This window comes from Solea solea, chromosome 17, assembly GCF_958295425.1.
Source record: "Solea solea chromosome 17, fSolSol10.1, whole genome shotgun sequence".
Classification (NCBI taxonomy): domain Eukaryota; kingdom Metazoa; phylum Chordata; class Actinopteri; order Pleuronectiformes; family Soleidae; genus Solea; species Solea solea.
The window spans coordinates 20,011,456-20,035,288 of NC_081150.1; the positions used below are offsets into that span (position 1 = coordinate 20,011,456).

The 23,833-nt window shown below is 42.7% G+C and overlaps 2 protein-coding genes across 7 annotated transcripts; both read right to left on the reverse strand.

Annotated features, from left to right (window-relative positions):
- Positions 1-10,211: 10,211 nt before the first annotated feature.
- On the reverse strand, positions 10,212-14,955 carry LOC131443557 (oocyte zinc finger protein XlCOF6.1-like). Of its 4 annotated transcripts, none has more exons than XM_058613255.1 (3): positions 14,675-14,955; positions 12,024-12,341; positions 10,212-10,797 (listed from the first exon to the last, which is right to left on the reverse strand). In XM_058613255.1, the coding sequence occupies exons 1-3, from the start codon at positions 14,844-14,846 to the stop codon at positions 10,772-10,774; spliced, it is 516 nt and encodes a 171-aa protein (XP_058469238.1). In that variant the 5' UTR covers positions 14,847-14,955; the 3' UTR covers positions 10,212-10,771. The 4 variants fall into 4 exon arrangements, with proteins under 4 accessions (XP_058469238.1, XP_058469237.1, XP_058469236.1 ...); XM_058613254.1 differs by having other exon boundaries at positions 11,967-12,341; XM_058613253.1 differs by having other exon boundaries at positions 11,769-12,341.
- Positions 14,956-18,426: 3,471 nt separating this feature from the next.
- LOC131443545 (gastrula zinc finger protein XlCGF17.1-like) lies at positions 18,427-23,833 on the reverse strand. Of its 3 annotated transcripts, none has more exons than XM_058613234.1 (4): positions 23,539-23,833; positions 21,446-21,850; positions 20,927-21,190; positions 18,427-19,287 (listed from the first exon to the last, which is right to left on the reverse strand). In XM_058613234.1, the coding sequence occupies exons 1-4, from the start codon at positions 23,600-23,602 to the stop codon at positions 19,055-19,057; spliced, it is 966 nt and encodes a 321-aa protein (XP_058469217.1). In that variant the 5' UTR covers positions 23,603-23,833; the 3' UTR covers positions 18,427-19,054. The 3 variants fall into 3 exon arrangements, with proteins under 3 accessions (XP_058469217.1, XP_058469216.1, XP_058469215.1); XM_058613233.1 differs by lacking the exon at positions 18,427-19,287 and adding an exon at positions 21,967-22,024 and having other exon boundaries at positions 19,637-21,190; positions 21,696-21,850; positions 23,539-23,829; XM_058613232.1 differs by lacking the exon at positions 18,427-19,287 and having other exon boundaries at positions 19,637-21,190; positions 23,539-23,830.

Here is a 23,833-nt window from a genome sequence, read left to right on the forward strand (position 1 = left end):
CTTATAATAGGAATATTACTAATATAATCCAATAATTTCAATTATTACTTGTTTAAACTAAATATGTAATAATTCAAATGATTTGAATTGGAATATTACTAATATAATCCAATAATTTGAATTATTAAATGTTTAGTTTAAACAAGTAATAATTATGAAATAAAATATATTATATTAGTAATATTCCGATTATAAAGGTATACATATATCTCATGCCATCCTGTATCCTGAGTTTTAGTAGCCCATATATTGATTTAACATAAAAACCTTGTGTGTGTATAGTAATTGCACCTTTCTGTTCTGTTTAATGTTATTTAAAGCCCATGGTTATAATTATTCATAAATATGCAGTGTCATAATAACTACATCTCTGGCGTTTATAACAAACCAAACCGTTTGAAAATCGGTAGAACATTGAGCAAGTTATGGTTATTTAAATTTGGTCAACACAGGAAGCATCTGTGCTTCTTTGACAAGCATTGTTCAGGACTGGCATACAGGCTTCTGTTGTAACCAGATTGTAGGTGATGTGTTTGAACCCAACATCAACCCTCTCATGAGGAAGTTCCTGTTTACTTCTCAATGCACATCTTTAACACAGTCTAGACAAATCAGCGTCAGACATTTCATCCGCCTTTAGTTAATTCTTTTTTTGCATTTTTTAACTGTCGTCTCATTTCATCAACAAGTGATTTTCACATTCATGTCATTGGAAATGATTTGAAGCAGTGAGCAGATGGAAATGGTTTGGGATTTTCATAAGTTGCTGTAAAATATGTACAATAGATTTTAAGAAATGCTTATAAGGAATAAAACAAAGTTTAAATGATGTGTTATTTTTCCTTTCATACTGTATGACTTATTATAGCAGGTTTTATAAAAAAAAACTTTAACATTCAACCACTAAAACAGTTTTTTCTGTCCAGTAAATAACTATAATTTGACGTCGTAATCAAGAAATGTTAATGTGCTCTGCTATTATTTCTTTATTTTCTTAAAACAGTGTACAGTCTTTGTTACATTACAACACTGGTATAGGAACTCTCTCCGCACAAGGTTGTTTTGACCCATACACTGGTTTTAAAAATAGCCATTGAAAAAATGTGGGAACGTATACTTGAAAAACAAGTTGGGTCCAGATATACAATACGGTCTCATAATCTATACATTGTTTGGACAATATCGCCATTTAGTCAAACAAGAGACATCTATACTTCCTTAACACACCATATCCAGAACAGACCCTCAGGCTTTCTGTTGCATACAGGATACTTGTTGTAAAGCGCTGTGTTAATGTGTTCATCTAAGTTTATACACTTCAGCGCCACAAGATCTTGAAAAATTACACATGACAGGGATTCTGCGCTGGGCTCTTCCCTCTTCGCTCACCAGTTTCTTTTCCTCCGCTTAGTCATATGCTTAAATTCCGCAGGTTGCCTTTTTTATTTAGTATAAATATTTTAGATGTCCTTGTGGGCATCACAGTTTGATTAACCCTGTTTTTTTTTTTTTTCCAGGGGCCGCTCGAGGGGAGTCTTGCCCAGAGTGTCATTCAAGCTAGAACCGCCACTGACAAATTCTACCCCATCAACTCATCATCTATCATTCGTAAGAAGGAAGCGTGACTAAAACAACAAATTAGTCAAATTCTCTTGTTAGTGTTTAATAGGATCATTGTGCTTGTACTGAGGTGAAGACATTGCTGTTTCGTTAAAAAACTGGGTTTATTTTTAACCTTCTATTGCCTTCCTACCTTTTCTTTACATACGAACAAACCACCATCTTTCCACTTTTACTGTCCACACTGAGCTAACGCTACTAGCTAGGGCTTGGTTCCCGATTTGTTATGCGCATGTGCGAAGTGATGCTACTTTCTGTTTACTGCAATGTATTACACCTGTTTGAAATGGCATAAAACACCAGTGTATTATTTAATATAATTAACTAATATCATGAAAAGAAATAAAGAAATATAAACAAGTAATTTATGATTTATTAAAATAACGACTGTGAGCTTGTTTTTTTGCCAAACTGCTCTGAAACTCTCGCTAAAGCAAAGTGACACAATTTCCTGTTTCTGCTGGTGAACTGTGGAATGAATACAAAAACTGTTCTGTGTTGGCACACAAACAGGAATACGACTTTTTTTACTAGAATCATAAAACACTTTAATGGCCAAGTTACAAAGACATAAATAGTAATAGTATGGACCTTCTACGTGGAAAATATCACCTGTGTGAGTTATCACGTGGATCAAACTATCTTTACACAAAGCAGTTCTTACAAGAATGAAAAACAACAGAATGACAACACTATCAATGATCAGTGTCCAGATTTCTGCTGGCTGGTCTTTCCAGCCCAATGCTCCCTTCTGGAAAGGGTAACCAGAACAAGTACGGCGGGCACAACTCGACTGTCTTTCTGAAGGTTTATTCCACATACACAGTTAAGCAATAGTTAAGTTAAGTTGAAGTTAGTTTGAAGTCAGTTAGACGGTCAGTTAGACAGTCAGTTAGACAGTCAGTTAGGTTGTAAAACCGACAAGTCGTACAGGTTCTAATGATAGATAGATTTACAAAGGCGCATACGAAGGCAATATATAACAAAACATGGCTTTGACGATGCACCTTAAAGGCACTTTAAAGGCAACGGTGCTTTGATACCAGTTACAACAATGAACAGATTAATAGAATGAAAGACAAATAGCTTTGCCTGCTAGAAAGTTCTACACCTCCCACTTGGCCTACTGATTCCTAAATCCAAGTAGGCCACAAAACACAGATTTTGCCTTTTGAAATGGCTACATCGCTGGGTACGAACTTATTACACACAATTTTACCTTCCAAATGGGTACATAAAGCTACATCGCTGGGTTCGAACGTGTTACACACGACTTTACCTTTCAAATGGGTACATGAAGCTACATCGCTGGGTATGAACGTATTACACACAATATGAATAACAGATACAAATGACAAATAAAGGTTTCACATTGTCCTTGGTGACGCAGTGACGCCCTTTACCGAAACACACCACCACCTCTCGTGGAGGATGGTGGAGGGGGGGTCTTGATCCTTTTTCTTTCCGAAACACACCACCACCTCTCGTGGAGGATGGTGGAGGGGGGTGCTTGATCCTTTTTCTTTCCGAAACACACCACCACCTCTCGTGGAGGATGGTGGAGGGGGGGTCTTGATCCCTTTTTCCGAAACACACCATCATGTGGTGGGGAATCTATTTCTGTTCCTCCACTGTTAACAGAACCACCAGCCTCCTGACATCTCTGTGAAGGATGGTGGAGGGACGGTTCTCCTTCTCTTTGCCTTTCCCACCTTGTCCACTGGAAACCGGACAACTTTGGCACGTCCTCACCTTCACATCTCGTACTATGCCTTTTGCATCAGGATGGGCCTCCACAACTCGACCGAGCCTAAACTGGCCTCTCAGTGCATTCTGGTCAGCCAACCACACTAAGTCTCCCACTGTGACGTTCCTTGCGGGTGCGTGCCACTTCTGTCGAACGAAGAGGCCCGGGCCCGCCAGCTGGCTCCACCGCTTCCAGAACTTGTCGACCTCGATCTGGACCGCTCTCAGGCGCGCCACGGGGTAAGTCAGGTATTCGAACCCTCGAGAGTCCCCGCTAGGCCCAGCACGGCCGAGCAGAAGTGAGTTTGGAGTGATGACTCCTACAGTCTCGTCTTGTACCTGGACTCTTGCGCCGATTGGTCTTTCGTTTGACAAATTAGCTGCCAGGTAGAGGAGAGTCTGGAACTCCAGTGCTGTCAGGTGACTTTCCACCCCGATGTTGCTCAACGCTCTCTTGAGTGTACGGACTGCTGCTTCAGCTGCTCCGTTTCGATGGGGAGAGTCTGCTGGGTGAAACACCCACGACCAGTCGGTCCCAGCGGCGGCTGCTTTCTTCTGGACTTGATCCTTGTCGATGTTGTTCAGGAATTCGTAGAGCTCCTTTAAAACTGGCTTGGCGCCCACGAAGTTGGTCCCTTGATCCGACCAAAGCTTTCTTGGGTGGCCCCTGAGAGCTGTGAAGCGCTGGTACGCCTTTAGGAAGCCATCGGTTGACAGGTCTTCCACAATGTCAGCATGTAGTGCCCTGGAAGCCATACAACTGAATACTACTCCCCAGACTTTCATCTTTGTTCTTCGCTTTACAGTGTCTCTGACAACGTAGGGGCCAAAGAGATCCAGTGCTGTTAGCTCAAACGGTGCGGCTGGTTCAGATCGTTCACTAGGAAGCTCACTCATCTGTTGCCTGCACAACCTTGCCTTGGTCTTTCGACAATGCACGCAGGAGTCGATGATGCTTCTTGCGATTCTTGGCCCCTGTACTACCCATGCTTTGGACCTCACTCTGAGGAGTGTGCCAGCGATGCCTTCATGGTTGGCTCCGTGGGCTTCCTGTGTGAGGAGGGTGCTGATCCAGGCATTATATGGGACCAGGGGTACTCCGGGGTTTCCCCGGGTGATGGCTTGGACTCTGCCGTAGCACCGCAGGAGCCCCGAAGCTTCGTCCTTGTTGACGACGAGTCTGTCTAGTGTCGTTACAGGGAATGCAACCCCTTTTTGGGCGGCCAGGCACAGGTCGTGGAACGCAGCCTCAAGTTCCTTTACTGACAGTACCACCCCCCACTTTGCTGGGATAGGGGCTCTCCCTATACAAGCCAACCACGTCTTCACCGCCCTTCTGGTATAGCCGACTACTCCACAGAGCTTAGCTAGAGAGCTGTACTTTTCCGGACCCACTTGATCTATGAGCGCAGCTCCCCACAGTGTCTCATTCGCCTTCGTGTCAACAGATTTGGCCTCAAGTTCTGCGGGTTCTAGAACGTCTGTGGCTTTGTTAGCAGGTTTCAATGACCCCTTGGCTTGAGTTCTGGTGAGGACCGCTGTAAAAGCTTTTCTTTGGAGTCCGTTCACTGTTTCTCTAGCTTCAGCTGCCACTGTTGCTGCAGATTTCATAGGCCAATCCTTAACTGGACTAGACAGGAACTTGGGACCGTTCTGCCACGTGGAGTTTTCATCTAGTTGCTCGGGTGAACACCCTCTTGTGACGAGGTCAGCGACGTTGACTTCACCTGGGATCCACCACCAATCAGTTACGGGCCCAGCCTTCTGGATCTCCCCGACCCTATCTGCAAAGAATGTTTGAAATCCGTAACTGTCTCGCTGGATAGCTCCCAGCACAGTCTGACTGTCTATGAAGTGGTACCACTTTTCTACAGCCAATCTTCCATGCTTCAGCATGTATTCCTTCAGGCGTGCGGCAAAGACAGCCCCACAGATTTCGGCTTTGACTGCGTCACCTTTCTGGTTCAAGGGGGTTAACTTGGCCTTTGAGTCCACCAACCGGGTAACTACACCATCTGACGTTTCCCATCGCAGGTACAGTATGGCGCCGTAAGATTCACAGCTTCCTTCAGAGAATGTGATTCCCCAGGGCTCGCCCCTCCAGCCGGAGGGTGTGAGGCTTCTGTGGAACTTGATGCTCCCCAAGCGAGTGTACTCCTTGAACAGCTCGATTGCTTTCCCTCGGAGTTTGTCAGAGAGGGACTCCTCCCAGGTGTCCTTAGTGAACTTGCCAGCCTCCTGGGAGGCCTTCCTCAAAGGAATCACACCTTTTTGCTTCACAGGTGTTGTTAGATCGATCGGGTCGTACAATCCAGTGATCTGGCTCAGTAGGACGCGACAAGTTAATGGGTTTGGTGCTTTTACATCCACTTCTCCTTCAGTAAGGAGAGTCATTTGGTCAGGCTTTGCCTCGCCCTTCCTCCCACTTTGACCAGACCGGACCCAGGGCTTGAGGTAGAAGCCCCTTGCTTTCAGGATCTTCTCCACTCCCTCTAGGATCCTCCTCCAGTCGACCGGCTTCTCATGGTAGCTGGGTCTCTCAGAAGCGTAAATGGGGATTGGCTCGCTGAACTTCAAAAGCTCTACTCCTGTGGGTAATGACTTTTGGCCTTTCAGGAAAGGCGCCAGGAACAATAAGAGCTTCTCAAAATGGTTACCCGGGAAGGCATAGTTTTTGGGGCTGCTCACATGTGCAAGCCACTGGGTTAGCATTTTCTCAGAAAGTCTGCTCTCTAAAGACAGTATCACCAGGTGCTTCAGGTGCTTCAACTGCTCTTGTTTAGTGAGCTCTGACTCCAATGAGCTGTGGCTTCTCTTCAGTTCCTTTGTCTGAGCCTCCAGACCTGTCTGGGTTGGAGTTAGCAGTGGTGTGGTTAGCAGGAGTTGGCTGGTGTTGGTAGCCAAGTCCTCCTGTGCTAAGCTCAGTCTTTCTTCTGGTGCCTTGAGGTCTTGATGCAGAGTAGACTCTTCTGACTCTTTCTGGTAGAAGTCAGACTGAAGCTCCTCCTGATTTTGCACCAAGGTCTCCTGCAGCTCTGCAGTTTGGGTCTCTTCTGGTGCCTTGAGGTCTTGATGCAGAGTAGACTCTTCTTCTTCTGACTCTTTCTGGTAGAATTCAAACTGAAGCTCAATGAGATTCTCCTGACTTTGCGCCAAGGTCTCCTGCAGCTCATCGGTTTGGGTCTTTTCAGAGCTCGGCTCCCTGCTGAGCTCAGACATCTCGGCCCTCTGTTTACTCTCCTCCTCTACCTTCTTGACATTGACTTCCGTTACTTTCTGTAACTCTGTCACTTGACCCTTCAGTTTCTTTTGCTCTTCTTCAAAGGACTCTGTGGGACCCGCTTGCGCCTGGATACTCTCCCAATCAACCTTCCTGCTCCCGGAAATCTTAGGAAAGCTTATCGGTGTGATCTTTGCTATGGGTTGGGCCCACTGAGAGCTGTCTTCTCCCCCTGTGACTGTACCAAAGTTGCTGGTGGGCACAGTTCTCCTTTGTCCCATGCTGGTGTTGGTGGGAGCAGTGTGAAACCTCGGTGGCCGTGGTATACTAGTGAGGGTTGGAGGCTGCGCGAAACTGACAGTAGGTCCGTGATTAGGTTGTTGAGACCACTGAGGGGGCTGGTGAGGGAGGCTGGTGTCTTGTCTGATTGCAGAGTGGGTATGAATAGGGACAAGTGGGGTGGTACTGGTGTACTCGCTTCCTTTGTCTTCCTCTTCACTTCTCTCGCTGCTGTTCGTATGCTGGCGGGGTTGTTGCGTTTATCTCACTGCGACCTGCCCACTTATTCATCAGTTCCTGCTTTTTAATTTCCAATGTTAAATGGAGTCTCCACTTTTCTTTCCCGTATGGCCGATAGTCTTTCCAAACATACAGAGCGTCTCTGAGTTCGTGGAGTTCTTGATCCAGTCCCTGCCTTCTGGCCTCTTGCTGACACCACTGTAGTGCACTTTTTCTGCCGAGTTCCTCGGCCTGGTCGAAAGCTGAATTGAACCGTGCCACGAGGGTGCTTATATCCGGCTCAGCATCCTTGAACCACAGCATTTCCATAGTCTCACAGTACCTTTGCACAATGGCATCCCTTGTTGCTAGGGCATTGCTCAGATCACAGTTTTCGTCCGTTGGGTCTATTTGTCCCAGTTCTTCAATATATTCATTGCTGGCATCGACGAAGACACCATAATCACTCTTCAATCCTGTCACCTCTTTCGACAGTTCATCGAGGTGGCCAGCTTTAACTTTGAGACGATTAAAACGTGTTGTCAAGCCCCGCTGCGCATTCAATAGCCTCCGCTGTAGGCTTTCCAGATCTGGCTTGTCATCTGCCATTTTTACTCCTTTGAACTCCTGACTCACTTCGGAATTGGAATTGATTGGAGTTGACTCTCTGGTTCGTTGCCAATGACTCGTCCAAAGGGTTCAGTTCTTTGCAAACGACACGTCCACGAATGGCACACGAATGTCCACGCCCCAAGCTGTCGACGTTACAATGTCACAGTCTGTGAGGCTCTCTGCCCAGAAGAGCTTTGCATTTGATTTGTATTCCTTGTGCAATCTTCACAGCCTTTCCCTCGGCTGCGGCACTTCCTTTAATCCTTCAACGGCCCCGATAGCTCTTTGCTCCGGCTTTTCCGTTGAGTGATTCACGACTGATCCACTTCACCAGCGTCCTGGTACCTCACGATCGTCGTCCTCCGCTCGGCTGTCCGTACCTCCACTGATACGGCGCCGACAACGGTTTTACAACTGTCCAGATTTCTGCTGGCTGGTCTTTCCAGCCCAATGCTCCCTTCTGGAAAGGGTAACCAGAACAAGTACGGCGGGCACAACTCGACTGTCTTTCTGAAGGTTTATTCCACATACACAGTTAAGCAATAGTTAAGTTAAGTTGAAGTTAGTTTGAAGTCAGTTAGACGGTCAGTTAGACAGTCAGTTAGACAGTCAGTTAGGTTGTAAAACCGACAAGTCGTACAGGTTCTAATGATAGATAGATTTACAAAGGCGCATACGAAGGCAATATATAACAAAACATGGCTTTGACGATGCACCTTAAAGGCACTTTAAAGGCAACGGTGCTTTGATACCAGTTACAACAATGAACAGATTAATAGAATGAAAGACAAATAGCTTTGCCTGCTAGAAAGTTCTACAATCAGGACAATCGTAACATATGAAGGATGAAAATAAAAATGTACGAAATGAATAATAACGGCTTCCTTAAAGTTTATACAAGTGACTACAATGCACTCAACATCTATTTTGATTTCAGTTTACATTTTGGATTTGCAGTTTGAAAGTTAGTCGAACCTACGGTGAACTTTCAAATAAATGAAGCTCATAACATTCTGACCATCTACATCAGTGGAATATGGCTTCTTCTCACCTTTGTGAGTTCACATGTGGTTCATCTAGTAACTTTTAAATGTAAAACATTTCTTACAAATGTGGCAAACATAAGGCTTCTCACCTGTGTGAGTTTGTTGGTGCTTGGTCAAGCATGAACATGAATGAAAAGATATTCCACATGTTTAACAAGAATAAGGCTTCTCAACTGTGTGAGTTCTCACGTGGTCCTTCAAGGTACCTCTACGTGCAAAATATTTCTTACAAATGTGGAAAACATGGGGTTTCTCACCTGTGTGAATTATTTTGTGCCCTTTCAATTCTGAACTTTGCACAAAGCACTTTCCGCATGTTTCACAAGAATATTGCTTCTCCCGTGTGAGTTCTCACGTGGTCCATCAAATCTGAACAATGTAAAAAACACTCACCACATGTTTCTCAAGAGAATGGTCTCTCATCCGTGTGAGTTTGTTTGTGCTTGAACAAACATGAAATTGAATGAAAGGACATTCCACATGTTTCACAAGAACAAGGCTTCTCACCTGTATGAATTCTCATGTGGCTCACCAAGGTACCTCTATGTGCAAAACATTTCTTACAAATGGGGCAAACATGGGGTTTCTCACCTGTGTGAGTTCTTACGTGTTTCATCAAACAGCTATTAAACTCAAAACATTTCTAACATTAGCGTAAACAGAGAGCTAACTTACTACTTACTCATATTGATAGATTTTAACGTTGACATTAGCCAACATGTCAACGTTAAACGTTCGATTAAATGTTAAACGGCTTGCCATAATACACAATAATCATCATTGTGCTTGTACACACCGATCCGCTGTAACGTGACTTTAGGTTTCAAAACGACCTCCAACAGTTTGTGCTGATGATTCATCTCTTCCTCGTACTCGACGACGATTCTACGTGTGTGAATATGTCTTCAACAGCAGCAGTTAGTCGTCCATGGATTAAATCTCTCAAATATGGAAGTGAAAACATCGCTTCTTCGTCAACAACTGGAATATTTGACCTGCGACACACGAACAAACCACCGTCTTCCCGCGTTTACTGTCCACACGGAGCTAACGCTGTTAGCTAGGGCTTTGTTCCCCGATGACTACTTCCTGTTTATAGCTAATGTATTACGCCGTTTTGAAAACACCAGCGTATGATTTAATATAATTAACTAATACCATGAAAATATTAACACGTATTTCACGCGTGTATTTAATTTTACTAGAATCACAAATGTGAAACATTTTTATTGTTAAGCGTTATGGCAAAAGGTTAAGAAAGCCAACGTCAGTGGCTCTTATTTTGAAAGACAGGTTTAAAGTTAGTGGTGTTACTTCAGTGCCTTCAGTTATGACTTTATATATATATATGTATATATATATGTATATATGTGTGTGTGATGTGTCTCAGGCGGGACAAAACAAATAATTCCCCCTAATTGTCTCTAATCTGGAATATGATTTACAAACACAACTTTTCCCCACACAGATTTAGTAGTAGTAGTAGGTCTTTATTGTCACGCATACCGAAGTACAGTGAAATTACAGAATCAATCTGTCCGTACATAGATTAAGACAGCACAATAAGACAGACATGACAGGGTGACCAGGCAATAAAAGAGGGAAGAAGCCAAGGGGAGAGGGGAGAAAGAAAAAAAAACAGCTCCCAGACTGTGCTCCTGTGGGGGGGTAAAGTGTGTTGTATGTGTCCATGAACGCGTGCGCATCCCACTGCAGCGATCTCCTGGCCGGTGTGGTGCCTCATTTTCCTTTCCGCACAACATTTCTACATCAAAATAACACCAAACACAACGCAGAGTCCAGGGGAGGTGTAGAGGGACTGGTATCAGACGTGCACATACATAGACACACACTAGTAATTGGTCTGATCCGTGTACAGGCAGGAGCTGCTCCACCCTGAACCCACTCAAGACGGTGATGACAGTGAACTTTCAGGGAAAGTACAGATTCCTAGGAACCACCCTCTCACAGGATCTGAGGTGGTCATCACATGCTGACACTGCCACAGGAGCTGCTGGTCGTCGTTTGTTCAGTCTGTCCTGTGCACTCCCATCACTCCAATCCAAGTGCAGAAGGAGATCGTACAGGGGAGGGGGGTACAGGTAAGTGTGAGGACAGAAGATGCTCTGGGTTAGGGTTAGAATTTCTGTCTGCTCTTCATTCCATAAAAACTGAACATCTCATTATATAATATATATATATACTGTATATATAATAAATATTTTCTTACATTTGTCCATTCATTTCTGAACATGTGCCTTCCGTGTTACTATTTCATCAAACCATATCCCTAAAAGTTTAAAGTATTTCACTCTTTTCCTGACTTCCCATTACTGCCAGTGAACTGCGGAATGACTACAAACACAAAAATGGCTCAAAAATGTGTCAGTTATTTTATACAGTGGATATATAATACAAATCATTACAACTGTGAGATTGTTTCAGCAGCTCTTATTTTGAAAGCCAGGCAATAAGTGCTGCTATTTAAGATGTGAATGATGAATGGCAAAGTTACAAAGACGTAAACATAATAGTATGGACCTTCTACATGGAAATTCTCACCTGTATCAAACGGTCTTAACACACAAAGCAGTTCTTACAAGAATGAAAAATGAAGGAATGACAACAGGAATCCATGAATCCATTTAACAGGTGGTGTATAAAAATGGCACACAATACTTGTGACAGTTTACATTTTGGATTTGCAGTTTGTAAGTGAGTCGAGCCTACCGTGAATTTTCAAATAAATGAGGCTCATAACATTCTGAGACCATCCATGTCGGTGGTATATGGTTTCTTCTCACCTGTGTGAGTTCTCATGTGGTTCATCAAGTAACTTTTAAATGTAAAACATTTCTTACAAATGTGGCAAACATGGGGCTTCTCACCTGTGTGAGTTCGTTTGTGCTTGATCAAACATGAACTTGAACGAAAAGATTTTCCGCATAATTCACAAGAATATGGCTTCTCACCTGTGTGAGTTCTCACATGGTTTGTCAAATCTGAACTTTGTAGAAAACACTTACCGCATGTTTCACAAGAGAATGGCCTCACACCTGTGTGAGTTCTCACATGGTTCGTCAAGGTAGATTTCATTGCAAAACATTTCTTACAAATGTGGCAAACATGGGGCTTTTCACCTGTGTGAGTTCTCACGTGGTTTGTCAAGGTAGATTTCTGTGCAAAACATTTCTTACAAAATGGGCAAACATGGGGTTTCTCACCTGTGTGAGTTCTTATGTGGATCACCAAATTGCTTTTAAACTCAAAACATTTCTTACAAATGTTGCACATGTGGGGCTTTTCATCTGTAACATTTCTCATGTGGACTGTCTGATCTTGACTCTCAGCTACAGCAGAGAGGAGTTGGTGGTCAGTGTCTGGTTCTGGTTCGATATGATCACTTTCTTCATCATCAGGAGTCAACATAAAGGTATCAGCCTCCTGCTTCAGTTCAAACCGCTCCTCCTCCTCCTCCTCTTTTATCTGTAGAGACTCTAGTTCCTCTTGGTCCAGACTGGAGTTCCTCTCCTGGTTACAGAGCTGCTGCTCAGTGAGAACCTCATCCTCCTCCTCCTTTATAACATTCTGCTGAAACTCTGGAGACACAAGAACAGGTTATGGATGTCATATGGCGTAATGATTAAACTAAAGTAAATTTTCCTACAGGACGGTTCCGATTTTTCCTAAACTAAACTGTGTTTCAAAAATCCCTGGAGTCAGTTTGTTAAAACCAGGTTTAGCAAGTATAAATTAAAATATAAAATATATTACACCAGATCTTGTGAATAAAGTGCTAACCTGTTTATTGCATATTATTCTATTCCATATTGTAATGATAATTTAAGGCAATGAGATTTGCATAACAGCTCACAGAGTCTTCTCCCAGATGGGACGGTTTCATAATCAGCGAAAAGAGTGGGTGTTGGGAGTTGGATTTTTTTTTTGCTTTTTTCCTAACTGCCTGCTCATCAAAACTCTGGCTCTCTGGCACTCTAACTATTGGCTCGTACTCTTTCCTCCCTACGATTTTCATTGCTGTTTTGTGCTTGCTGGCCAGTTTGCTTTGAGCTTAATGGTTAGTTTGCCAAACCACGAGGTGATCCCAAATCTCTTTGAAGCACTACAATGGCACGGTAGAAATAAGTTTAATAAAGTTTGCGTTGTTTCGGAGTTGATCACATGATCAAGATCTGATGATGCTGCCTGTGATTGGCTGTAATGTTACATATGGTTGTGGCGAGCAGGAAAAATAATGAACGTGGTTACACCCACAGACCGGGCTCACGTGTATCCGTGTTGTTAACTACACTGGCGTGTGTCATGTGTCGTGATGAAGGGGTTAAAAATGCCACGAGGTGAAGTGTGGCTCCATTTCAACAAAATCAATGCCAATAGTGTGCAATGCAATATTTGTCAAAAAGTTATCACCACTAAGGCAACACGACAAATTTAATGAAACACCTGAACGTGCACGGCATCAACCTCAGAGCAGAAAGTTGCTCAGTATTTGAATTTAAGAAGAACAGAGCGCCGCCATCCACCTCCTCTCAACATCACAGCTCTACTGTGGACGTTACAGAGCCAGAGACACCCAATTTAAAATCTCCACCACCAGACTCTGCTTCATTCATGAAGAGTTCAGAGAGTACTGACGGTACTGCGTCAGGGATTTCAACAGGCAAGTTTACGTTTAGCAAAATTCAAAAGCAAAAGTTTGTTTACTTAAGTTAACGTTACTGAAACATAATATGTGCTTAAACTGGGATCCATGTAACACTAACTTAAGATATTAGTACGTAGCTTTATTTTATGGCAATATAGCTAACTATATCAAACGCTAATAAAAGACATCATACAGTGTAATGGGACTATCAATCCCAAATTAGTCACTGAGAGGGGAACACAGCATTCTGTCCGACACGCTTAATCCAATAAGGAAACTTCAAGCCGTAACTGCAGTTTGTGGGTGTTTATTTTATATTCTTTACTGAAACGTACTTTCGGCGAACATTTTCTTCTGATGGACTTGCGAAAATGTAATATGATGATATGAAGCTGTTTAGCGGCCAACAGAAATATAAGCACCCTGCTTCTCCTTTCTCTGCATCAAGCAAACATTCCCCCTCGGCACAGGTGACATAATCATATTCAGCCCCAGTGACACACACCCAGACGCAACTCCGCCCACACATAGACACACCTCCAGACACACACACCTCATAGTGACAAGCAAAACACATTCATGCCGCTACAGACAGTAACTGATAAAGCTTAGTTTGTTAAAATCTATTGCATCAGCTGGTGAAACAGCTCACTGTTATGTTAATCTTGTCCTCACAGAAGCTTCTGACCCTGACGTGAGGAGCAGGACAGCTTGGCTAAACCTTTCCTTAAAGAGCAGATGAAGGATTTCATTTGTTGTTAATTTTTGTCTAAAAAACTGCCTCGAGTGTAAAAATGCCAAAGCTGAAAAAATAAAAACCCAAGATTTTCACTGTAATGTGTAACGTAATTTTTTTTTTTGAACTGATATTATAAAACTGGTATCGAAAAAAAGTATAATTCAGACACCGGTATCAAAATGAAGGTATCGATATAGAAAATGTTCGATTGATACCCAGCCCTAGAGACAGCCCCATTACTTTAATCCTGACTCAAATGAATGGGTCAGGTTAAGTACAGTTTTCTTGTAAATAACTAAAATTGTATCACTTATTACGTTCTACTCCTTACAAAACAACAGGACATCTACAGTTTTATACATTTATTGTGTGAACAAAGAGAGGAACCAAGTCAAATTACTTGGTTTGTCCAGTGAAAAGTTAAACGTCACAACAAAACGAAGTTTAAACGACAAAAAACACACACTTGGTGACAAATGGAGCGAAACATAACGAGACACAATCATCATCATTGTGCTTGTACACACCGATCCGCTGTAACGTGACTTTAGGTTTCCAAACGACCTCCAACAGTTTGCGCTGACGATTAATCTCTTCCTCGTACTCGACGACGATTCTTTCTACGTGTGTGAATATGTCTTTAGCAGCAGCAGTTAGTCGTCCGTGGATTAAATCTCTCAAATATTGATGTGACGACATCGCTGCTTCGCCAACAACTAGAATATTTGACCTGCGACACACGAACAAACCACCGTCTTTCCGCTTTCACTGTCCACACGGAGCTAACGCTGCTAGCTAGGGCTTTGTTTCCCGATGACGCTACTTCCTTCTTCTTCTTCTTCTTCTTCTTCTTCTTGGGCAATTCCGGCGGTTTAGACGCTGTTTAGCGTATTACTGCCCTCCACAGGTCCGATGATGAACTAGCTTTTTACATATAGTCCTGTATTGCGCAGGAATTGCAAAATTGCCTTGGAGGTCAGTTTATGGTTCCCACAGAGACCAAGCAAAGAAAAAACAGAAAAAGCCTGAACTCCAAGTCCTAACAGTATGTCAAGCAATGTTTGTCTTTCTGTTTTGTATTTTCTGCACTCCAGAAAAACATGTTTTACTGTCTCAGGACTCCCACACTCACATAAAGCAGACACCTGTTTTCCTACAATAAACAAATAGTGATTTAGTCTTAATCTACACAGCTTAACTGAGTCCCTACGGGACTGAAAAGTGCAGGTACATCTTTTTTGACTTGAGGTTGTAAAGAGAAGTAGTGTCTACCCCTGCTTTCTTTTTCCCACCCTTTCTGCCATTCCTTCATTAAGCCCTCTTTAATTATTTCTCTCAACTCCACTCTCCCCCAGGATATATGGACATCTACGTCTCTACTCAAACTCTGTTTTGCAATCTGATCCACCTGCTCATTCCCCCCAACCCCCGCGTGTCCCGGAACCCAGCAAAAGGTGATGTTAGATCTAAACCCAATTCTAAAAAACACAGGTAGGGTGTCAATAACGATATCAGGTCGTGCCTTCGATTTCCCCCTTCTTAAAGCTTCCAGAGCAGCTGCAGAGTCAGAACAGATGATAGCCTCTCTAGGTCTGGTTTCCTCAATCCATCTTACAGCCCATAAGATTGCCATTAACTTTGATGTAAAAGCAGAGCTTCCATTAGAGATGCGCCAATCTTCACCCCAGGCTGCTCCACATACATCCCAAACCCAGCTCTCCCACTAACTGGATCGCTAGATCCATCTGTAAAAATAAACAAAATGTTATCTCTTATTGAATTTAGATATTCTACTATTTTTGGATTTACCAGCTTTTTATCTTTTTCCTATAGAAAGACCAGTTCATTGTTCAGCTCGGGCAGTACCCAATATGGCATAGGTAGCCAGCTTGTATGTTCCGCTACATTTACCTGTTCCAAGCCCAGCATCACAGCCCACTGATTTATATGTGCAAAGAATGTTTTATACTTATTGCCTCCGTCAGATTCTTGTAACAGGCAGTTTGATGGCACCCACTCAGTTTTACCCAGTACTGTAACCCTAACTTAATGCGCCTTAACCATAAGGGCATTTCTCCCATTTCAATAAGCAGGGCAGGGACGACGCTACTTCCTGTTTACAGCTAATGTATTACGCCAGTTTGAAATGGCATAAAACACCAAAGTATGATTTAATATAATTAACCAATACCATGAAAATATAAACAAGTATTTCATGATTTATTAGAATAACGACGTAGAGCTTGTTTTTTTATTGCCAACCTGTTCTGAAAGTCGCACAAATGCCAAGTCACACAACCTGTTTCCGTTCATGAACTGTGGAATGAATACAAACACAAAAATAGCTTAATAATGAGTATTATATTTTATTTTACTAGAATCACGGCTGTGAAATATTTTTTTTATTGTTAAGCGTTATGGCAAAAGATTTGCGCAAAAGTCGTAGAAAGCAAACGTCAGTGGCTCTTATTTTGAAAGACAGATTTAAAGGAAGTGGTGTTACTTCAGTTGTGACTTTTTTAAATATATAAATATTTAATGTAATACTGGAGGAGGGAATAGATGTGTCTAACCTGGAATATGACTTTCCTCCACACAGATTTATGAGTTGAACTGAAGTACAGTTTTCTGTAACGCCTTTTGGAGCGAAGAAGTTCGAACAGATTGTGTCCGGGGTGTGATGGGTCTGCAGAGATATTACCTGTCCGTTTCCTGACTCTGGATGTGTTCAAGTCCTGGATGGTGGGCAGTTTAACACCAATGAGTCTCTCTGCAGTCCTGATGGTCCAACTCAGTCTGTTTCTGTTCTGTTTGGTGGCTGATCCAAACCAAACGATAATGGAGGTCCAGAGAACAGACTGGACTATTGCCGTGTAGAACTGGATCAGCAGGAAGGACAACCTCTGCTGGGCCTTTTTGACTATGGAGTCAATGTTGGGTGCCCACTTTATGTCCTGGGAGATGGTAGATCCCAGAACCTGAAGGTTTCCACAGCAGACTTTGAGTTATTGAGAATGGTGAGGGGGGGCAGAGCAGGGGGGTTACTCCTGAAGTCGATAGTCATCTCCACAGTTTTGAGCATGTTCAGCTCCAGGTTGTTCTGACCGATGACTGTTGTGCCGTCTGCAAACTTCAGGAGTTTGACAGATGGGTCACTCGAGGTGCAGCAGTTAGTGTAAAGGGAGAAGAGCAGTGGGGAGAGCACACATCCCTGGGGGGGCGCCAGTGCTGATAGTCCTGGTGCTAGATGTGATTTTCCCCAGTCTCACCTGCTGGCTCCTGTCTGTGAGGAAGTTTGTAATCCACTGACAGGTGGGGGCTGGGACGGTGAGCTGGGTGAGTTTAGAGTGCAGGACGTCCGAGATGATGGTCTTGAATGCCGAGCTGAAGTCCACAAACAGGATCCTAGCATATGTCCCTGGACAGTCGAGGTGATGCAGGATCTCATGCAGACCCATGTCGATTTGCCCGATATACAAACTGCAGGGGGTCCAGCAGGGGGGCTGTGATGTCCTTCAGGTGGCTCAACACCAGTCTCTCAATGACTGCAGATGTCAGGGCCATGGGCCTGTAGTCGTTTAGACCTGAGATTGCTGGTTTCTTGGGGACTGGGATTATTGTAGAGCGTTTGAAGCAGGAGGGGACTTCACACAGCTTCAGTGATCTGTTGAAGATCTGGGTAAAGATGGGGGCCAGCTGGTCAGCACAGACCTTCAGACAGGAGGGTGACACAGTGTCTGGGTCTGGAGCTTTCCTGGACTTCTGTTTCCTGAAGAGCTGACACACACATCCTCTTCAGTGATCCTGAGTGATGGTGGGGGGTCAGAAGGGAGGGGTGAGGGTGGTACAGGAGGAGATGTGGGTTGTTTGGTGCTGGAGCGGGTGATGCGTGTCAATATTGGCTTCTCAAACCTGCAGTACATATATACATACAGTACATACATACAAATGTAAGGCAGTTACCTATTTGTGCCACAATGCGTCACTGTTGCACCGTCTGTGCGGCAAAACGTTCTCCCAGGACACTGTCGTTTTACAGCCTAGTCCGTGGTTGAGGTTTTCCGAGGGCTGTGTTGCCGGAAGTGATGTGCTGAGGGCCGTAGTAACCAAGTGAATACGCCTACGAAATATAGCCTTTACCGTGACATTTTTTCACTTGTTATATGGCCTACATATAACCTACATATGGCCTCACTTCTTCTCCATGCCTAACCCTAAACCCCTGCTCATTTCCCCAAAATGGAGTTGTTTCTTGTACGTGATATACTTAGAAGCCGTCTCTTCTTCTACTTTTTATTGTTTTATGTGTTTGGTTTAAGCAGTAGTTCAGGCGATTGTTTGACATGCTTTTATGGCACGTTTACTCTTTGACTGTTGGTCATGACTGGCGGCTAGCATTCTGTTAGCAAGGCTGGATTGTTGTTTTGTGGTGTAAAGTGTTAGTAAGAGCAAGCGGTGCAAAACATATCAGTATCATTTCTATTACATTAACTATTTATTTGAAATTTAATTTACAACGCTCCACCATCAAAATAACACCAAAACACAACGCAGAGTTCAGGGGAGGTAACTAAGGAAGTTCAACCTGCCACTGGAGCTGCTGGTCGTCGTTTACGCCACCATTGTTCAGTCTGTCCTGTGCACTCCAATCGGAAGAGTGGTTTCATGGTCTGTATTTATATAGAGCTTTTCTAGTCTTGATGAGCTGCTTCACGCTACAGTTTTCACACATTCATACGCTGCAACATGAGGTTAAGTGTCTTGCTCAAGGACACATATAGACGAGCAGAGCCAGGAATTGAACCCACACCCTTAAGATTTAACATTTAAGCATGTAGCAGACGCTTTTATCAGAGGCGACTTACAAAAGAGAAATAAACTACATAGAAGAAGTCTTGGAAAGAAATCTAGGAGATAGGAGATAGTAGACTAACAGAGAGTGAGAGTGCAGAAGTGGATCCAAGTGCAGAGGAGATCTTACAGGGGAGGGGGGTACAGGTAAGTGTGAGGACAGAAGATGCTCTTGGAAGAGCTGGGTTTTCAAGAGCTTCTTGAAGACAGACAGGGACGTCCCTGTTCTGGTAGCGCTCGGTAGGACATATGGAGTCCTGGTCTGGATTGTCTTGTGCGGGGTGTTGGACTACAAAGACAAAAATGTGTCAATTATTTTATATAATCATCTAATACAGTGGAAAATATAAAGACGTATAATATCATTCATTAGCATAACGACTGTGAGATTGTTTCAGCAGCTCTTATTTTGAAAGCCAGGCATTAAATTCTGCTATTTAAGATGTGAATGAATGAAATTAAACACTTTAACGGCCAAGATACAAAAACGTAAATAGTAATAGTGTGGACCTTCTACGTGGAAAAACTCACCTGTGTGAGTTCTCACGTGGATCAAATTATCTTTACACACAAAGCAGTTCTTACAAGAATGAAAAATGACAGAACGACAACAATAATGCATGAATTAATTCAACGGGTGGTGTATAACAATGGCACACAATACTTGTGAGAATTTATTTACAAAAAAATACAAACTCAAAACCTTTAATTCCAGGACTTTGAAGACGACAATAAATGTGTTTAAACAAACACAGCTTCAATGATCGGGACCATCATCATATAAGAAGGATAAAATAAAAAAGGACTAAATGAGTAGTGAACTAAAACAATTAAAAACAATAGTTGTCAATTAATTTAGTAATCGATTAATAATCGATTCATCGTTTCAGCTCTACACGTCAGTGGTATATGGTTTCTTCACACCTGTGTGAGTTCTCATGTGGTTCATCAAGTAACTTTTAAATGGAAAACATTCCTTACAAATGTGGCAAACATGGGACTTCTCACCTGTGTGAATTATTTTGTGATTTCTCAAATCTGAACGTCATCCAAAACACTTTCTGCATGTTACACAAGAATATGGCATTTCCCATGAGTTCTCACATGGTCCGTCAAATCTGAATTATGTAGAAAACACTTACCACATGTTTCACAAGAAAGAGGCCTCTCCTTTGAATGAGTTCTCATGTGGTTCGTCAAGGTAGATTTGAGTGCAAAACATTTCTTACAAATGTGGCACACGTGGGGCTTCTCACCGGTGTGATTTATTTTGTGCTTTTTCAGGCCTGAACTTTTCACGAAACACTTACCACAGGTGTCACAAGAAAATGGCCTCTCACTTGTGTGAGTTGTCACGTGGTTAGTCAAGGTAGATTTCTGTGTAAAACCTTTCTTACAAATGTGGCAAACATACGGCTTCTCACCTGTGTGAGTTCTCATGTGGTCCATCAAGTTACATTTCAGTGTAAAACATTTCTTACAAATGTGGCAAACATGGGGTTTCTCACCTGTGTGAGTTCTTATGTGGTTTGTCAAGGTTGAGTGCTGTGTAAAACATTTCTTACAAATGTGGCAAACATAGGGTTTCTCACCTGTGTGAGTTCTTTTATGCTCTTTCAATTCTGAACTTCGCCCAAAACAGTTTCCACATGTTTCACAAGAATATGGCTTATCACCTTTGTGAGTTCTCAAGTGGTTATTTAAGGAAGCTTTCTGTGTAAAACATTTCTTACAAATGTGGCAAACATAGGGCTTCTCACCTGTGTGAGTTCTCACATGGTTCATCAAGTTACCTTTCTGGGTGAAACATTTCTTACAAATGTGGCAAACGTAGGGTTTCTCACCTGTGTGAGTTCTTATGTGGATCATCAAACCGCTTTTACACTCAAAACATTTCTTACAAATATTGCACACATGGGTTTTTTCACCTGTAACATTTCTCATGTGGACTCTCTGATCTTGACTCTCAGCTACAGCAGAGAGGAGCTGGTGGTCAGTGTCTGGTTCTGGTTCCATGTGATCATTTTCTTCATTATCAGGGGTCAACATAAAGGTATCAGCCTCCTCTTCCTCTTTAATCTGTAGAGACTCTGGTTCCTCTTGGTCCAGACTGGAGTTCTGGTTACAGAGCTGCTGCTGCTCAGTGAGAACCTCCTCCTCCTCCTCCTTTTTAACATTCCGCTGTGGAAGCTCTGGAGACACAAAGAGACACAAGAACAGGTTATGACTGTCAAAACAGCTTAATGATTAAACTTAAGTAAATTTTCCTACAGCACAGTTCAGATTTTTCTGAAACTAAACAGTGTTTCAAAAACCCCTGGAGTCAGTTTGTTAAATCCAGGTTTGAACAAGTATAAATGTCAGGTTTGAAAATTAAGCTCAGACTGTTGTTATCTGGAGTCCAATATGAGTCACATATTTATTAACAACACTTAGATTTCACAGACCTATCTGCTGTAACTTTACTCGAGGTTTCCAAAGGATCTTCATCAGTCTGCGCTGACGATCCTTCTCTTCTTTGGACTCAACAATGGTAATTTCTACATGTTTGTTCCCTGTCTGTTCTTGACTCTCAGCTACAGCAGAGAGGAGCTGGTGGTCAGTGTCTGGTTCTGGTTCCATGTGATCACTTTCTTCATTATCAGGAGTCAACATAAAGTTATCAGCCTCCTGCTTCATTTCAAGCTGCTCCTGCACCTGACTGGTGCAGATTTCCTCCTCTTCCTCTTTAATCTGTAGAGACTCTGGTTCCTCTTGGTCCAGACTAGAGTTCCTCTCCTGGTTACAGAGCTGCTGCTCAGTGAGAACCTCCTCCTCCTCCTCCTCCTTAAGAACATCTTTCAGTGGAAGCTCTGGAGACACAAAAGAATAATTTAGGACATTAATAAGAAATGTAAAAAGTGAAGACAGCTAGGGCTGGGTACCAAACTTCTCTTTTATGGTACCGACCGAAATGCGTCAATAGTACCTGTATCGACATATGCCTTGTTTTACGGTCCCACGGTCAAGGTTCAACTTTATTGTGCCTGTGGGGAAATTTGTCTTGGGCACAGTGCATCATTGCTTTCATAACGTACAAAAAGCAAACAAACCAACATTTTAACATCGACAACATTGAGCATGATAGACTGTAAGTTAAATTGCACTTTGCTGTATTGCATAGAAATCTACAGTATAGGGATAAAATGCGAGTGTTAATATTATATTGTATTGTATATTCCGTTATCGTACTAGAACTTGTGAATAAAGTGCTATGTGCTAAAATGCTTAGCACTAAGTGCTAAAGTTTCGGATTTAATCACATGATAAACATCTGATGATGCTGCCTGTGATTGGCTGTAATGTTACACGTGGTTGTGGCGCGCAGGAAAAATAATGAACATGGTTCCACCCACAGACCGGGCTCATGTGTATCTGTGTTGTTAACTACACTGGCGTGTGTCATGTGTCGTGATGAAGGGGTTAAAAATGCCACCGAGGTCGAAAGTGTGGCTCCATTTCAACAAAATCAATGCCAAAAGTGTGCAATGCAGTATTTGTCAAAAAGACATGCAATGTAATATGTGCTTAAACTGGGATCCATGTAACGCTAACTTAAGATATTAGTACGTAGCTTAATTTTATGGCTCTAAAGCTAACTACATCAAATGCAGGGGGGTGGAGTGGCTCAGTGGTTAAGACCCTACCTTGTGTACGAAAGACATCATGGTCGCAAGTTCGGTTCCACCCCTGGCTAATTGTACTTGATTCCATTGTAAGTCGCTTTGGATAAAAGCGTCTGCTAAATGACATGTAATGTAATGTAATGTAATGTAAAAATGCTTACTAAAGATAGGCAGTAACTAATAAAGCTTAGCTTGTTCAAATCCAGTGCATCAGCTGGTTAAATGGATTACTGTTATGTTAATCTTGTCCTCACAGAAGCCTCTGACCCCGATGTGAGGAGCGGCACAGCTTGGCTAAACCTGTCCTTCAAGAGTGGATGAAGAATTTAATTTGTTGCTTAAATTTTTGTGGGGAAAAACTGCCTCGAGTGTAAAAATGCCAAAGCTGAAAAATAAAAACTCAAGATTTTCAATGTAATGTGTAATGTAATTGTATTTTTTAGAACTGATACTATAAAACTGGTATCGACAAAATGTATGGTTCAGAAACCGGTATCAGAGTGAAGATATCGATATCAAACATTTTCAATTGATACCTAGCACCATTATTTTAATCCTGACTCAAATGACTGGGTCAGGTTAAGTACAGTTCCTTCTTGCTTTCTTGTAAATAACTAATATTGTATCATTTATTACGTTCTACTCCTTACAAAACAACATGACTTCTTCAGTTTCATACATTTACTGTGTGGCCGAATAGAGCCGATTCTGGTTTCCTGTAAAAAGCGGAAGTTTATTTTGAAAACTCGCCGGATCCGTCGAGTGAAAAGTTAAACTTCTCAACAAAACAAAGTTTTAACGACACAAAACACAGATGGTGACAAAGGGAGAGGAACATAACGAGACGCAACCATCATCATTGTGCTTGTACACACCGATCCGCTGTAACTTGACTTTAGGTTTCCAAACGACCTCCAACAGTTTGCGCTGACGATTCATCTCTTCATCGTACTCGACGACGATTCTTTCTACGTGTGTGAATATGTCTTCAGCAGCAGCAGTTAGTCGTCTGTGGATTCAATCTCTCAAATATGGAAACGAACACATCGCTGCTTCGTAAACAACTGGAATATTTGACCTGCGACACCGTCTTTCCGCTTTCACTGTCCACACGGAGCTAACGCCGCTAGCTTCTTTCTTCTTCTTTGCTGAGGTTTAATGGCGGTTGGC

What these genes read in the sequence shown, in the direction of transcription:
- LOC131443557 (XM_058613251.1), bottom strand. Translation starts at nt 14,846, where the DNA reads ATGTCGTCACATCAATATTTGAGAGATTTAATCCACGGACGACTAACT. An exon ending in AGTCACGTTACAGCGGATCG is followed by an intron (nt 12,342 to 14,674) that starts GTGTGTACAAGC and finishes TTGTGTCTCCAG; the next exon opens with AGTTTCAGCAGAATGTTATA.
- LOC131443545 (XM_058613232.1), bottom strand. Translation starts at nt 23,602, where the DNA reads ATGAATCGTCAGCGCAAACTGTTGGAGGTCGTTTGGAAACCTAAAGTC. An exon ending in AGTCAAGTTACAGCGGATCG is followed by an intron (nt 21,851 to 23,538) that starts GTGTGTACAAGC and finishes TTGTGTCTCCAG; the next exon opens with AGCTTCCACTGAAAGATGTT. An exon ending in AGTAAAGTTACAGCAGATAG is followed by an intron (nt 21,191 to 21,445) that starts GTCTGTGAAATC and finishes TTGTGTCTCCAG; the next exon opens with AGCTTCCACAGCGGAATGTT.